Source organism: Rhinolophus sinicus, chromosome 16 (assembly GCF_057876585.1).
Source record: "Rhinolophus sinicus isolate RSI-liver-muscle chromosome 16, RSI-T2T, whole genome shotgun sequence".
Lineage (NCBI taxonomy): Eukaryota > Metazoa > Chordata > Mammalia > Chiroptera > Rhinolophidae > Rhinolophus > Rhinolophus sinicus.
The window spans coordinates 139,775,080-139,791,820 of record NC_142516.1 but is presented as its reverse complement, the minus strand read 5'-3'; the positions used below and the strand labels follow the sequence as shown (position 1 = coordinate 139,791,820).

General features: G+C 44.5%; 1 protein-coding gene across 1 annotated transcript in view; it reads right to left on the bottom strand.

The window, feature by feature from the left end:
* Positions 1-16,741, bottom strand: part of COL4A1 (collagen type IV alpha 1 chain) — a 145,620-nt gene that overhangs the window by 18,261 nt on the left and 110,618 nt on the right. The window contains exons 25-39 of the mRNA XM_019731071.3: positions 12,344-12,535; positions 11,603-11,771; positions 9,154-9,246; positions 8,963-9,067; positions 6,955-7,052; positions 4,947-5,097; positions 4,600-4,713; positions 3,794-3,961; positions 3,588-3,677; positions 2,591-2,743; positions 2,322-2,420; positions 2,121-2,210; positions 991-1,130; positions 392-518; positions 217-297 (exon numbers count right to left, since the gene is read on the bottom strand). Of these exons, the coding sequence (XP_019586630.1) occupies positions 217-297; positions 392-518; positions 991-1,130; positions 2,121-2,210; positions 2,322-2,420; positions 2,591-2,743; positions 3,588-3,677; positions 3,794-3,961; positions 4,600-4,713; positions 4,947-5,097; positions 6,955-7,052; positions 8,963-9,067; positions 9,154-9,246; positions 11,603-11,771; positions 12,344-12,535 (1,870 nt within the window). The remainder of the gene's footprint in view (positions 1-216; positions 298-391; positions 519-990; positions 1,131-2,120; positions 2,211-2,321; positions 2,421-2,590; positions 2,744-3,587; positions 3,678-3,793; positions 3,962-4,599; positions 4,714-4,946; positions 5,098-6,954; positions 7,053-8,962; positions 9,068-9,153; positions 9,247-11,602; positions 11,772-12,343; positions 12,536-16,741) is intronic.

The window sequence follows — 16,741 nt, the reverse complement described above, 5'->3', positions numbered from 1 at the left end:
CTCTAAGACCCCCAGGCTCAGTGTGGTCATCTTAAAAGTGAAGGGGCGGGCCCAGCTGGCCTCTGGTCATCCACAGGTCACCCAGTGACATCCTGGGCCCACAACTTGCCATCTGTGAGGGAAAATCCCTGGAAGACTTGCTGTCCCTTCTCCTTGGCCACCCACTTGGCTTCTTCTCTACAAGCCCCTGTCTGTGTCCTAAGAAGTGGTCTCTACCTGCTTCTCCTTTGCTGCCAGGAATGCCATCCAATCCCGGGAGGCCTTTGTCACCTTTTTCTCCAGGCAACCCAGGGCTTCCTAAAGAAAAAACAAAATACCAGAATGCCCATGACTTTGTTTTTCTTTGTCGTCTTTCAGCTTCAAACTCAGGGGGAGGCTCCAGCTCCCCTACCTGGATAGCCAACACTTCCTGGTGAGCCTTTGGGGCCTGGAGACCCGGGCATGCCTGGGAGTCCAGTGCTTCCTTTTTCTCCCTTCTCGCCAGGGCTTCCTGGAAAACCTGCTATTCCTTGATCTCCCTGTGAGAAAAAAATCAGGTCCATTAATGTTCTCTCTGTCCCTGGATATGTGTCTCTAGGCGCTTTCTGGATAATTGTATACATTCTGGTACAATGACTATTCAGTGCAGAGTTCATTTCCAGCTTTCTAACCAAAGAATCAAAGTCCACATCTAAAAACAGGAAAAACTAGACACCCAACGCAAAAAAAGCCAATTGTCTTTCTAATTCCCATGTTCGTCTTCACCCTCTCCTTCTCTCTTTTTTCTCCAGTGATAGCTTACTGCCCTCGCCTATCAACAAGTTTCCAGATTCTTCCTTGGAAGGGGGTAAAGAGTAGAAGGTGGGGAGGAGAGGCAACGTAAAATAAATTGAGGGAAATTGTTCTATGTTATGATTCACTTAATGTGCTGAGATACTTCTTAAAATTTTCTCACGAAGGATTTATGTTTAGATGGATGGGAAGGGAGGTTTCCATGCAGGATGCTGTTACCTTGTCCCCAGGCCGTCCCGGAATTCCAATGCCAGGCAGGCCTGCCTGTCCTTTATCCCCTTTTGCTCCTTTGTCTCCAGGTAAGCCAGGAACGCCCTGTGGGCCGGGGATTCCAGGCACACCTTTCTCTCCAGGTGTTCCTATAAACACAAATATTTGAAACTGAAATGTGTGATGAGCAGGGACGAACATTAATAATAAGAAAGCACCATGACAACCAGCTAAGAATGAGGTAAAAGAACAAGTAACCCATCATTTATCATTCTGTAACTCTGGGAGATGCCAATCTCCCAGATCACGTGAGAGCCACACCAGAAAATGTTTCTCCTGTTTTTTAAAGAAAGTCAGTTCATAAAGAGAGAAGAAATACCTTCACTGCTTAGCATACTTACTTTTGCAACAGTGAAAAAATGACTTTTACGTTCTTTATTCTACAATCAACTCTCATAACCCCAATGTATCAGAGGGGTCCGTGAGGCAGGCCATGGAGAGTAAACGTACACTTTGTTTCATAATGTATGTGCGTAGCCGACTCTATTTATAAATAAGTGTGACTGGCAGCCGAGATGCTTCCTGTCTTTCCTTCCCTTCCTCAGGTGAGTTTTGAGAAGCGCTAACACCCAGGCCAATCCGTAGGCCTGAGCTCTCTGCCTTCTCTCACATGCCTCCTCCCCAGTTGCTATCACTGGAGTGAATGCTGATGGCAAAGCATTAAGACCAGTTCAGGACTGGGGCAGAGCCCAGAGGATTCTTCTGGGCTAATATCAAAAGGCTTTAGAGGCAGGAGCTTCTTGTGCTGATAAAACAAAATGGAAACTAAACATCTCCTGGTGAGAGAATAGCCAACTGGATAATCCCTCAGAGATAATAGCGAGTTGATGGTGTGTAGCCAATGTTTTGTGTTATTAAATTGCAATTTTTCTTTTTAGCGATGGTCATCGTGTCAGCGAAATGCCATCCATTCCCAGGCAGGAGACCATACAGAATTGAAGATGTGAGTTCGTGGAAAAGACACATACATCTGCCTGGATCACGTCCTCCATGCAGTGGATCTCCTTCTGCAGACCTGTCCCACCAGTACCGCACGTGCATGTGCTAGAAAGAAGATGCTTTTTCTAAATCCAATGTACCTGGCAGGCCCATTCCACCAACTGATCCTTTAGGTCCGGGAAGTCCTGGAGCACCTGGGGTTCCGGTTATGCCTGGATCACCTTTAGGTCCTAAAATAATGAAGAGAAGAACCAAACAGGTTAATCATGCCTATGAAAAGAGGTAACATTTCCTCAGCATGAGCGCCTGCTGTGTTGGTGAACTTGAACTCCACTCCATACCTGGCTGCCCAGGATGCCCTGCTTGGCCGTCCTTTCCGGGTACTCCTGGGGTACCAGGGTCTCCTCGGGATCCTTTATCACCAGTTGGCCCAGTTTGTCCTACATAACACAGAAAAAAAAAAAAAAACAATAATGATGACCCACGTCTGCTTAAAATAAGGCAAACTGTTGCAGAAACACAGGTTGGTGTGATATTATGTGTGGAGAGCTAAACACAACTGGTTAGGTATATCATTCTGTCTCCAAGTTAAGACCTTCTCCAGGGTTACCTTTCTCTCCTTGGTCTCCCTTCTGGCCCTTCATGCTGCCCATGTCCACTTTATCCACGGACCCAGGCTGGCCAGGGAGACCGACATCTCCTTTATCACCCTTGAAACCAGGGTCTCCCCTGGGTCCCGAGGAGCCTGGAAAGCCGTGGTCCCCTGCAGAGGAAAGAGAAAGCATGCAGTGAGACGTGGCCAAGTGTCTCAGAGGCTGTGACAAACTGTGGCCTTCTTTCTGGTTAGTAGAAACAACTGCTAAAGAAGGTATAAAGAACTAATAGCCTGTCCAAAAATGGCTTTAAATGGGGGAGCATCTTGTAAATGAACAAGAAAGCCATTTTGTAGACTTCATTATTCTCTAACAATTCTAATATATGTGACTTCACTTATTAGTTTAAATAATTTACATTTTTCTCTCCTTCCAAAATACCTTTATCACTCCTGTTCATCATGCCCCTCTAGTCTATACAAAATAATAGAATGGGAATTTTCCAGTTCTACTAAACAAATGACCATTTTTATGTCTCACATTCAAAGTTAATATCTTAAAAAAAAAAATATTTTGGACCATTTTCAAATGACAAGATAAGAAATAAAAATTAAGACTTATACATTTGCCCAGTTTGCTAACTTGATTCTAAGAACTCCATTCCGATGGCCTGGAATAACTGAAGAGTCATCATTTCTCAAAAAGCAACAAAAAAAAAACAAAAAAAAACAACCAAAAAAACCCAAAAAACAGAATCTCTAGAACCTCATCTGTGCCAGTAAGGAAAACCTGAAACCTGTCTTCTCTGATTTGTTGGCAGAGCACAGCCTTTAATTGCACACACACTGTGTACCAGGAATTCCTACTAGAAGAGGAGGTCTTCTAGATCCTTGCTTAATCGTCTTCTTTCCTGTGCCTCTTGAAATGAAATGTGATGTACAACCATTCGAGAATCTCCCAAGAAGCCTTAAGACATAGACATAAGAGGCGTTTCTGGAGTTACCAGTTCCCTACCTTTTTCACCAGGCAATCCTGGCGAGCCCGCTGGTCCTGGAGAGCCAGGCTGCCCCGGGGTCCCCATGACGCCCATCTCTCCCTTGGGACCTGTGGCCAGATGGAAGGACTGTAAACACTGATGGCAGATGCTAAGGGTCATAAACAAGACAAGGTAAGATGTCTCCTCAGCATAGATTTGGGGCAGGAGTTCACAAATCATTTACCTGGAAACCCAGGAAGTCCGGGTGTCCCCTGCTGTCCAGGAAGCCCAGGAAGCCCCGACTGCCCTGTGAGGCCAGGGAGCCCTTGAGTCCCTTTATCTCCTTTTGGGCCTGGCATGTCCAGGCCTGGGAATCCAGGAAAGCCTTTTTCTCCTTTCACTCCAGGAGGACCTGAAGGCAGGTAAAGAGCAAACAACCATTAGCAGGATTTGCAGAGAGCTCTACAGCGCACTTTACTGGGGTTAATTGCTACTTTCTGCACAAAATAGGTGAATGTGCCCACCCTGGGGGCTGGAATGGCTTCCACCTTCTCAGATAGTGGTGTATGGGGCCATCCAGGAAGTGAATGGGTAAACAATGTCCCAAGACAAAAGCCCTCCTTTCTGCCACCAGGAGTCAGTAATTACCACTCGCAGGGCTCCCAGCCTCTCTGCAGTATTTAGACATAAGACTAGCTTCCCTTCAACCACTCTTCATTGATTGTATTGCCCTATTCCACCATCACTGTCTTAGTTCTAGAATTATTATTAAAGGCAAAGAAAGCTTCTAGACATGTACTCAGTTTAAGTTATTCACAACTTATTAACCCTCCTATGGGAAGATAAGACAGAGACACCAATCATTTTGAATTTGAAAAAAGTTCTTGACTGTACAACAAAGGGGAGGTCTCTTCGGTGTGTAAACCAAGCTCAGTGGTAGGAAAAAACACCTGACACTACATTTAAGCAAACAACCAAACTTATAGAGCTAATCTCCCCTTCATGGAGACTCCAGCATCAGCTCCTATCCCATTATAAATGTCACGTCACCTGATGACCCCGGTGGCCCCGGTCTTCCAGGGGGGCCCATCACTCCAGGGGGCCCTATTCCAGGAACTCCGGGAGCACCTTTGGGACCTTGTAATCCAGGAGGTCCTGGGTCACCTGGATGGGGAAGAAATTGTGAATAAACTGCATGGGGACCACAGCATGTTTCACAGCATATGCTGCTCGCTTACACAATAAGCCACCACAACAGAAAACCATAAGCTCTAGTCTTCTAGGATTTTCATCATTCGTTCACCATATACTTACTGAAAACCTAAGAGATGTTCTGGGGACACAAAATAAACAGACCCAGTCTTTGTCAGAGTCTAGATTTATCTGTAAGAAGTTACCTCTGATTCCCTGAAGGCCGGGGGGCCCAACAGCTCCATGCTCTCCGGGAATGCCTGGTCCCCCGATGTTTCCCTTCTCCCCGGGTGTACCGGGAATGCCGGGAAGACCTGGTAATCCTTTGAGTCCTGGCAGACCAACTCCAGGCTCTCCCTGGAAATCCCCAAAGCACCGAGAAGCAAGTTAACCAGCAAAGCCCATGATTATATGAAGCCAAGAGCACAAGTGCAGACTGTTAACATTTCATAAGAATAACATCTGTCCAATCTTCTTCAGTTTGCAAAGCTTCCTCACACCTACTATTTCCTTTCAATCTCCCTACAAGCCAAAAAAAAGTAGATTTTTTTTTTATTATTTTCATTTTACAAAGGAGGAGAATCAAGGTTCCCCATAGTTGAATGACTTGTCCAATGTCACAGAGGCAGGCTTTCCACCCAGGTCTCCTGGCCCCTCATCTCTGATGCCTTGTGTCTGTGAAGAGCTGACTGTAAGTAACAGACAAAACACCAAATGTGGTTTGTGACCAGGTAAATGATACCTTCTGAAGAGGTGGGAAAAATTCCAAGACTGGAACAGGACATCGGTTATGTATTTTTTTGTTTAAAGGAAGGATTTAACATAAAATTGAACACTTAACACAGCTATTTCATAATTCAAAGGGCTTTGACAAATACAGATAATTAAAAACAAAGGGAGCATTTTGAGTGTCCAGGGGTGCTCTCAAAACAGCTCCAATTTAGGTGCTGACATAGGCCCTTTGAAGCAGGAGGCAGACATTACATCACAGTGACCCTCTGGAGTCCACTGCGGATGACAATGCCCAGATGAGGATTATTTGGAAAGGAGCAGGCATTGGTGACTTCTCTATACATCCCAGCAGGAAATTTACAAAGTAGAAGGAACTCAATCTAAGGGATTTTTGAAAAAGAATTTTAAATCATAAACCAAATCCTTAATTTCAATTCCATTCAGGTTTACTACCTCATGAGCCTTGCGTGTTTAAGGGGATCCACATGTCACTACTGCTAACTGATTTTTCAAATCAAGTGCAGGTTAGAAGGGGAAGCTAGTGGAATGTTATAGAAAGACAGTTTCCAGAAGATTCTCTTCCATCTCAGCCACACGGAGCAGGGACACCATGAGGTTAGGTGCTTCTCAGGAAGGAGCTTCCCCGCGCTCACTGAGGCACAGCTGCCTCCAGGTGCACTGCCCGATCCCCACAGCTTTACCTGCCCTCCCCCATAGAAAGGGAACAGGCCAGGGTACTTCTGCGGTTGGCAATGGATTGCCCTTGGGACTTTCTCCCATTTAGGACCGATGCCTTCCGGCAATTTCACTTCCCCTTCCTTATAATCAAAACAGGAGAGGATCTAACCAACAGTTACCTACACTTGCAGAGCAGAATTTCAAGTATCAGCAAGTGGGCAGAGAGATGTGTGAGGGCAAGGAGAGTCCTGAAATCACACTAGCCCAGGGGTCCCCACCAGGGCCATTTTGACCCCCAGATGACATCTGGTAATGTCCAGAAATATTTTTGGGTGTCATAATTGGGGTGGGGGTGGGGTGCTCCTTTGGCATCTGTGGGCAGAGGAAGCTGCTAAAGATTCCATAATGTTTGGGGTAGCCCCCACCAAAAAGAATCACTGGGCCAGCAAGTCAATAATGTGGAGGCGAGAAACCCTATGCTAGACCCTCCCTGGGGGTCTAGTATGTCTTGTAGAATGGTACCTTTCAAACACTTTTCTTCTGCCGCTCACAGTAAAACAGACTTTATACACTGCCATTCAGTGTACACAAGCAAGAACATACTCATAAAGCTGAAACAAATGATTCTCCCCAAAACATTTATTACCATGTGCTATGTACTTTGGTATTTTCTATTCTATACTATTTCATTAAAAAACAAAACATGCTGATCCCACATATCCTGTGAGATTAACCCACATTTTATGTGTCCAATTAATCACAAGCATGGAGGAAACAGCAATCTAGGGAACACTCAGTACCCACCTTTTGGCCGGGCACACCTGGGTTGCCAGGTAAGCCAGTAAGTCCTGGGCGACCTGGATTCCCAGGATGTCCCACCTCTCCAGGTAAGCCATCAACACCTGTTTTGAAGAAACAAAACAAAACAAAACAAAAATCATTAAAGTAATATGGCCATTCTCCACTTTCTTTTTTTACACGTGCCCAAATGTACCTGAACTGATTTGAGATGGCCAATAATAGCAGGAAGGCCCTATCGAGGTGGTTCTAAGAGGAAGACGAGACCTCCTGGTCATGGGGGTGCCACCAATCCCACCTGGGGCAGCCCGGGCACCCGGCATCCCTCGCAGGGCCTGCGGCCCCTCTTCTTTCTCTCCCACACGTATCCTTCTTCCTTTTCTTCTACTTACTTCAAAATTTTCTTCCCTGTCCTACTCCCCCTAAAACAAATACACACCTTGACATTTGCAGACTAAGCATGGCAGTTTAGACTCTTACTACTCCACATGTGGCCATGGGTCAGGAACATGGCTGTCACCTTATTAGAAATCCAGCCTGGATCTACTGAAGCAGACCCACCCTTTAACAGGACCTCTCATGATTCATGGATGTGTTAAAGTTTGAGAAGCACCGCTTCAGTCCACTGGTTCTCAAATGAGGCCTCACCACTTTGGAGGTACGTGGAGATATTTGGAGACTGAGTCCCAACCCAGCAGTTTTGATGGGCTTTCTGACAGTGGCCACTCGGTTCTAATGTACCGCAAAGCCTAAGAGTCTTCCTGTGGCATGCGGAGGACCATGGCATGCAGTCATTTGTAAGTTTGCAGAAGTACAAACCTGAATTGCACGTGCTGTGGGCAGTTGTGCCCAGGGTCCCTGACAGAGAGCAGCCCTCACTGCCCACCAGCATCGCATTTCCACGCAGCTTTGTGACAGGGCCTCTAAGTAAGCAGACCTTTATCAGCTAAATTCTACCTGTCATGAGGGCAATGGTATGGCTCTCATATGGAATACAGTGGGGTTCATGAACTTGCAGAAGGTCTACGCACTGTCCCCCATGATCTTGGAGGGTCACCAAGGGCCTTCTGCCCTTAAGCCTGACAGAAGTGGCTATGTGCATGGGTGGGTCTTATGTGGTTTCTGGAGGAAACAGGCTGCTGTTTCCTGCCCTCTAGGCGTGAAGGCCTGTAACTGTGAGTGCATGTGATGCGGTGCCTCTAAACAAGAAGCCGGGAGCCTGGAGAAGCCTTTAAGCTAGGTTTTGGCCAAATGGCCAGGAAAACGGGGTTCAGGATGCCAGCCCAAACGGAAAAGACACGCCCCCTTGTGGCTCCCGGCGCCTTCTCAGTCCTGGATCACTGCACAAATGCTAAGTCCCTACACCAAGCCCTACATGCAGAACTGGCAGAATAAGAAAGCAATTCTTAGCTAGAATAGAATAAGAAAGAAAATGTCCATATAATTTTCAGAGAAAAAGCACTGGTTCTCCAATGTCAGTGCTCTGTGGGGATGCTGGCCCCACAGTGTAGGGGCCTGCCGCCCAGGAGGAAGCTCCCTCCTCATATGCCCCACCCCTGCCCCTGGGCCTTCCCTCTGACTTGCACACCCAGCTGGTATAGGTCCCAGCAGGCTGTCCATGTCCTTCACGGATGAGAGAGGACTTCCTCGAAGGTGGGTTTAGACAAATCACACCTGCCAGCTTCCTGGGTGCTTCCAGTGCCCAATGTTCTGACTCCTTCCCAACCAAATTGCTCCACTGGCAGGCACCATGTCACCCATGGCCTTGGTGACTGAACTCACCATCCTCCATACATGCAGCTCATGGGCCAGCCTCCCCTGAACTGCACACTCACTAACTTACATAGTGTGTTCGCGTCCATTGCCTCTTTTTCTCATACAATTCAAGTAAAGATGGAGAGACCACAGCCCTTGGTGCTGACCAGCCAGGGGATGAATGCCACCATTGGGGCCCCCATGGACCATGGCCAGAGCAATGGTCCCACTCACGGTTGGGCTTATCCTGCAGGTTTACCTTTGGGGCCTGGAGGCCCTGGAAATCCAATGCCAGGCTGGCCGACAGCACCCTTCTCTCCCGGGAGGCCTGGCCTTCCCGGGGTTCCAGGAAAACCTCGGTCACCTGTTGTGAGCAAGACCAGTGGTCAGTGAAAATAATGAAAAACTGTTACAATTGTATCTCCAGGTGAAGTAGAACTCTAAAAGTACCTTGGGGCCCATCAAAACCTGGGGATCCCGGAAGTCCTTGTGTTCCAGGGGGACCAGGTAAAGGCACAACTCTTCCTGCTTCACCTCTGAGACCTGGGAAAAGAAGAGTAAGGACACAGTGTGACCATGGCAGCACGTCCCCGAGAGCCCTTTGTGTACCTCAGCAGAAACCTGCACACCTCCATTGCTTCCCTCTACTCCTCTACAGTCTTTCACAGAATGCTCCCCTTCACCCTCACATGTATGTCCAAAGTGACCTATATTTGTTTGACACAAGAATTCCTTAAAAGTCCAAAATAAGAGTCACAAAATTGAAAATCCACAATAACAAAAGGCAAGATGGCCATGGGTAATTTCTTAATTAGTCTGTTTCAAAAAGTCAAAACACTTTGATTGTTCTCCCTCAATTTCTCAGCACTAATTCTAAACAGACCTAAATTACGTTCCTCTGGTGGTAAATGATCTTCACAACATGCTAACTGCATAATTATGCATTATTCGTAGCAGTGCAGCTGGATGGTTGTATGCTGTCTCAGAGCAGCATAAGCTAGGAGGTGCCAGCCCAGCCCCCTGGGTGTTCGTGCCTAGAAGATCCACTGGGCGTCAGGATTTAGCTGTTAAGAAAGGACCAAAGGGATCACCTCCAAGAATGTGTGTATTGACTCTTCACATACCTCATAAGGATTCAAGATACATAGGGCCTCCCAGTAACAGCCAAGACATTCCTTAGCTGGATTGTGGGAAATGCCTACCAACTGATCCCATACTTCTTTGCTATCAGTTCCACCCCTGAGAATGAGGCTTTTATTATCACCAGAGTAAACAGAGTTCTGGCAGATCACAGAAGACCAGGTTTCTAATCCAAAAGCTCACTGGGTCTGGCCGGCTAAGGAACTCTACAGAACGTGGACAACTGATCAACAGGACAGTCAACAACACGTCCTGCAGGAACCTTCTTCCCCTTCCTGCAAGGCTATGTCTCCATGTGCCCAGGCTAGTTTTTCTGATGGTAGTTTCTGGCCAAGAAGAAAGTCTGATTCCTTTTTACAGCTCTGCAAGTTTCCAGGTTCCATATGCACAAAGAACACTCACTATGCTGATTTTGGAACCAGGAACTGTGGGGAAGTGATCAGAGGTCTTTTTTCCAATACTGGGGATCAAACCCAGTATTTCTCTGCCCCGAAAGGAGTCACAAAAAAGACATTTCTTGCTAAACAAATAACAGTTATCAACAGGGTCATAGCTTGGTGCTAAGTAACCAATGTTCTCAAACAATGAGAATAAGAAGAAGAAGATACATTAGGACGTTAAACTTGGACTTCCATCAAAAACTAGTGAATATTTCCTGTGTCAGAGTGCTTATGAACTTTATACTATGTTTTAACAAGAAAATAACAGTTCCCAATGCGGACAGGAATTGATAAAACTTGGGCTAGATATAGGGCTGGTGACAGAACTGGCAAATTTGTGAGCAAAAAGGCCGTAGTGTAATTGGTTCTACCGAGTTCTTGTTGAATATTTTGATTATCCAGCTACATAGCATGTTTTTTCAACATTTCCTAGTCATACAATTTTAATCACCCAAAATCCTCCCATTCATTTTTATAACTTTTGAAACATGTCTTAGTAAAGCACACTTCCTTCCCTCCTCTATACTCGTGCCATTCTTGGCCTCTACGCTTCTCATTCCAGGATTTTCTAGGGAATGATATGAGTGTTCCATTTCTATCCTGAATCATATTCAACTAATAAATTGTTGAGAGCCTACTGTGTGCAAGGCCTGGGGCTTCCCCTTGTGCACTTTTGTCCCTGGTAACAAGGATGTAATAGAGAATGTCTGGGAGAAACCATCACAAAGTCCTTTGCCCACGTTCTCTGCCAAACCCTGGACATGAGCTCCAGGGGGGTAGGGCTGTGTCTCGTTGCTCATCACTCTCTGGTCACCACTTAGCAGTCAGTGCTTAGCACACAGAATCACGTAAAAAGCAATCGGCAAATGACGGAAACCAACATGAATTAAATAGCAATAGTGAAGTTGACACTGCTGTAGCATTAGTAAACAGGCAGTGCATATCAGTGGAGAGGTGGAGAGTATATTGCTTGGGATATCCAGAAACTGAAACGGACTGCACACTGGGGAAACACAGAAAATAGACGAAGAGGAAAAAAATGGGCTTCTGTTGGTATCACTTCCACATAAAAGGCTGACTTTAGCTGGTATATACTATATACTTATAAAGAAAATCATCTGTAAATTCACATTCTTTTTGGCCAGATCTTACACATTGCCTAGCCCATCTTACATATAAGCAAATGGAGGTACAGAAAAGCCAAAAAAGGACTTGTCCAGGTCACGCCTAGAAGAATGAAACTAAACCCATGTCCCCGCGTCACTGAACCCAGGATTCCCGGGCACCTTTGTGCTGCACCTGAGATCCTCAGGCCTCACCTGGCTGCCCTGGGGGTCCAGGGTTTCCTGGAAAGCCTGCTTGTCCTTTATCACCAACGGGACCAATGGGGCCAAACCCTGGAGGCCCAGGAGGTCCGATGTCACCACGACTGCCAGGAAATCCAACTCCTCCGGGGGGGCCGCGTTCTCCTTTTAATCCTATTGAACCCTGCAGCGAAGAGAGAAGAAGAAATGTTATCAGTAGACATACCAACACTCCTGTCCATGTCACATTTTTCCACAATCTGTAGTAAATAAGTACCAGAGTTTAACTGGTTTATGCTATTTATTTACTGCAACCCTTCCACAAAGGTCAACTTGTAGTTAATAAATGAAACCAGCATTCTCTTCTCTAAGCTGAGCAATCATCCTCCCCCCTTATCCTACATGAGGAGACACTTCACAAAGAGTACAGTACTCATATCTGGAATCTTCTTTTAAAGGATGATGACTTGAATGCCATTAACTTTAAATTTTACCTCCCTTCTGACATAAGGAAGTCTTTTCAGTTCCCCCAAATACATCAGAAGACACTGATCCATTATCATCTAATTATTCAAGTCAACACCATCAATGTAGGTTTCTAGATTTAAGTTTTCCCATGAACCATGAAACAAGTTCACATTCATGACAATCATCATACAAGTGAAAAATGCATAGATAGGATACAAATTGTTCATTTCTTCATTCTTTGAATAACCATTTGCAAAGTTCATGTTCAAAATCTAGAAATAAACATACCGGGGAGCCTTTGGGGCCGGGCAGACCTGGATGGCCATCTCTTCCAGGAGACCCTGCTCTGCCTGGCATACCGGGTTGTCCTGGAAAACCTGGGTCTCCTTTGTCACCTTTGAGTTGAATGTCGTAGTAAATCTCACCAGGTTCTCCTTTGGCGCCTGGCTGGCCCATCAGCCCTGGTACACCTTGAGGTCCCTACGAGAACAAAACTTTATGGATGCCACTGAAGACATCCACCCATAGAACAAACCAGCATGAATCATTATATATTGAACAATGAAATCAAGAAGACACCTTCTTGAAAAATGGTAATGTGTTTCGATCGCCTCTTTAATTTTCTAGGAGCAAACCAACAGCTCTGTAACAAAGCCCTGATCTGACCTCACTTCCTTTGTTTCCCTTAAAAACACTTTAAAAAATCCTGATTATGTATTTCAAACAGAGACTGGAATAGGACACGGGGAATAATGGTGTGGCACTGAGCACCCAGCTCGTAGAATGGTCCCTAGGTAACTTTCTTGCCCTTTACAACTGTTAAACATTCACCAGAACATTTTAGCAATGGTTGGAAGGCACTAAATGTATGACTTCCCAGGCCCAGGAACTAGAGAAACGGCTTCTAGGTGCAGGTGGTGGTTGGAGCATCAATGAGGGCTGGGATGAGCCATGTTTTCTCTAAGTCTAGTCATTATTAAAATTGCACAGGTTTCCTTTTATGCTCACGCCCCAAATTCCGGAAGAGATAAGGATTTCCAGGACACCAGAGACACAGGAAACTCTGGGAAGTAAGCACTGGGCTAGCTCTAAAATTGTTATTTTGAATAGTCAGCAAAATAGAATTGACTTCCCCATGAGACAAATACTAGAACATTTTTCAGTTCCTGGAAAGTTAAATCTGCAAGGAATGCCCAAACCCATGCATGGTTTCTCTTCCAGCCACCCTGAGAGTCGGGGTTCACAAGGAAAATAGCCAAGTTTTCAAATAATTGTCTCAATTACTTGTTCTCTTAGGCCTGAAAAATCTCTTCAGCCTCCCTGCTGACTTGGCAGATGTTAAACTTTTGCACAATTTATTTAATTTGAATTCTTTTCATAAACTCCCTCTCAAATGGTTCTTGGATATATGTGAATCACACACATACACACACCTCTGTGTGTATGTGTAACACATACTTCTCAAAGGAAGGAGTTGGGAGACAATAGAAATACCAAAATGCATACAATCTTTAGATTTTAAAAATGGCTACCATTTATTGTGTGCCTACTATGTGTCCCAATTGTTGGTATATCATCTCTGATTCTTATCCCAACTCTACAGGGAAAATATTGGAAGTACTGCTCAGCAGATGAGAGAACTAATACTCAAGGAAGTTCAGTGATACATCCAAGAAAACACGGTAGGAAAGTACTTATTTGTGGTGGCAAACCCGCACTTTATGCCCTCACCACACGAGTTAGGTGTTATCTTGTAAAAGCTGCCTATTACACAAATGTGGAGACGAGGCTCACAGAAGTTCAGAGGCCTATTCAAAGTCACACAACAAATGGCCAATTTGCGACTAACCTAAAAGGGGCCAACTTACTTTCCTGCCCATATTGCTTCCTAAGAGCTGAAACAATGCCAGCTGAGGAATGGGAGTGGCTGTTCTTCCTATACCAAACATGGTGCAGTTACACTTTCTTAGATGCACAACCAACACCATCGAGCACACTTCCAGAAGCCTGAAGAGTTGGCAACAAGTCTGCACTGCCCCATATTATTTTACATGTTTAACTAAATAACATTAAAACTTCAGCTCCTTAGTCACACTAGCCACACTTCAAGGACTCAGGAGGCACCACTGGCCAGTGGCTACCAAACTGTACAGCACAGATGTAGAACATTTCTATAGTGGCAGAGAGTTCTCCTGGACAGATACAGCTGGTCGGAGCTGGCCCTGAGCCAGAAGTGCCCCTTGTAACAAAGGACACTTCACTCAGATCTACTCGGGAAAGGTAGAAGATGCCCAGTCTATTTGTTCTTGTCCCAAGCATGGCACACGTTATCTCTACCAGCCACCTGCCAGAAAGTTTAGCAGAGGATCAAGGAAAATTCATTATTTAGTTGAAAGGTATTGTGGTATTTTGTAGCTTTTTCTCTTGAGTTCATATTAGCTCCTATGCATCCTCAAATCTCAGCTAAAATTAGGCTCTTCTTGTGAAGTCTTTCCTGATAGGCACAGGCTGCTTTCTCTAGTACTTCCATGGTGTGTTACATGGTCCTCCATGTAAAAATTGCTTTATTTACTAGGAATTTTTGCTTGCACTTCTGTCTTTACTCTATTCTTTCAGGGCTTGGAGAACCGGACCAGGCTTTCTCTTTGTGTCCTTCATGTCTGCAACTAGGGAGATACTGGTGCAAGTGTATGTTGCACTGGCAATATTCACCAATGAAAAATAAATACCAGTGTAAGAAATTACAACCAATATGTAGATTTCTCAACTCGGAAGCATCATTACATTATTTCATGGTGATTATTCACAGCCTGCAAATACAAAATTTTCCAATACTATGTGCACAGGGTGAGAAAATGTAATTTTTAAAATTTTAATAATGATGACCTTGTCAGGTTAACCATTCAAGGGAGAAATCAAGACTTTCTTGAAAAGGGACATTTATGACCCTAGGCCATTTCACAGGGTTACTGTGCCACAGCAATTCTTAATCCTCAGCGATTCAAAGGTCTTTTGACCCACATCCCTTAAGATAAGGGTGAAGGAATCAAATACTGCCTTGAAAATTTAGCCTTGGCTACATAAATCGGAGAAGATCTGAAAACTATAAGGCCTGCTTCTAAAAAGTGGCGCCACTGTGGGAAAAGCAGGGAGGAGCTCGTTTCAATTATTCACTGCCAAAGACCACGGAGCCTGCTGGGGGCAGCGTGGGCTTCAACGTCTCAGACCGTCAGGAGCCAGCCTCTTGTGATCTGTCCTTCTTTCCCCAGATCAAACACCCGGCTTTCAAAAGAATATCCCATAGAAGTGCTATCCACTGAAATGAAGACTCAGAGCACGTCATCACTTTTTCATTGTCATCTACTTTCCAGTATGTCCCACTGGTCCCTGGATGCCTCTTTTAGCCTCCAGCCAAATTTGAAATAAGAGAACCACATTTTTGAGCTAGTTAAACCATGGAGCTATGATACGGCTTCAAATAAAAAGAAACTTACTATCTGCTCAATTAAATGATTTACACCTAAAACAATTTTTAGTAACTTTTTCCATCTACAGAAAGGAGCTCCTAACGGAGAAGGCATTAGAATCTTTGTGTATGTTTTCTTTATTTGCTTCCTTATCGTGACTGCTCACAATCCTCTCTCATATCCTTCCTCTTCACCCATTTTTATTAGACTTGGGGCTGGAGGGATGGGTATCTGGACTAGGTTTCAGGCTGAGTGGAGGCAGGAAGGATTCCAGAGGGGCCAAGGAGATAAAGACTATGTCCAGAGGTCAAAAGCCTCCTTTTCTGCCCCCTTCAAAGTTCTTCTGCCTTTGATCCCCACCACAGTCAGGGCTTCCCAGCTATGTGAACTTCTAATGTATTTAGAAATATTTTAAACATCTGTGACTTCTTACTTAGCTCCCTAGGCCCCAGGGAAGTTCTGGAAAGCAGAATCTCAAAATCTAACTTCAAAAGGAGAAAACTATTGCTGAATTCCAGTTTCATTCCCATTTCACTGTTGCCCCAACCTGCCTTTATAGAAGCGGCCAGTAATATTTTTTTAAATTACACATGTTAAAGAGCTACAACAAAAAAGAATAATGCTAAAGATTTTATGTTCAATTTATGACAAAAGAAATAAGAAAGGAAAAAGAAAGAAGAGAAAAAGGAAATGAAAGGAATTTTTGAAAGTGGTTAATCCTTATAGAACTTAGAAGAACCAAGAAAATATGAGAACGATACCTTAGTTTAAAAGATTTACAAATAGATGATTATATGCAATAAAATAACGTCCTTCAATATTTAAGAGTATTACTATTTTCTGTTCAATGGCTTCTTTTAAAGCAAAGTAGAAAAGCTAAGAAGCTGATATTTTGATTAAGTGAAAGTTTTCATGTCCACGTGATTGAGATATTTCATTTACAGATTTGAAAAAGCATCTTGACAATAAATGTTGGTGACAGGAATTTTCAAACTACATAGCTGTAAGAAGAATAAAAAAATATCTCAAATTCCTAGAAGGAAACAGGTCAGTTTTCCTCCATCTCTTCACAGATGCTTTTGGTGCTGAACTTATTCACTCACATAACAAGGTTTTTAATTATCTGGTATGATAAGCAATGCTTGTGCAGAAGGACAATTCAACTCAACAGTGTAGCTGCTAAGAGGTGACTCCTGACCCATGTGATGGCACCATTTGT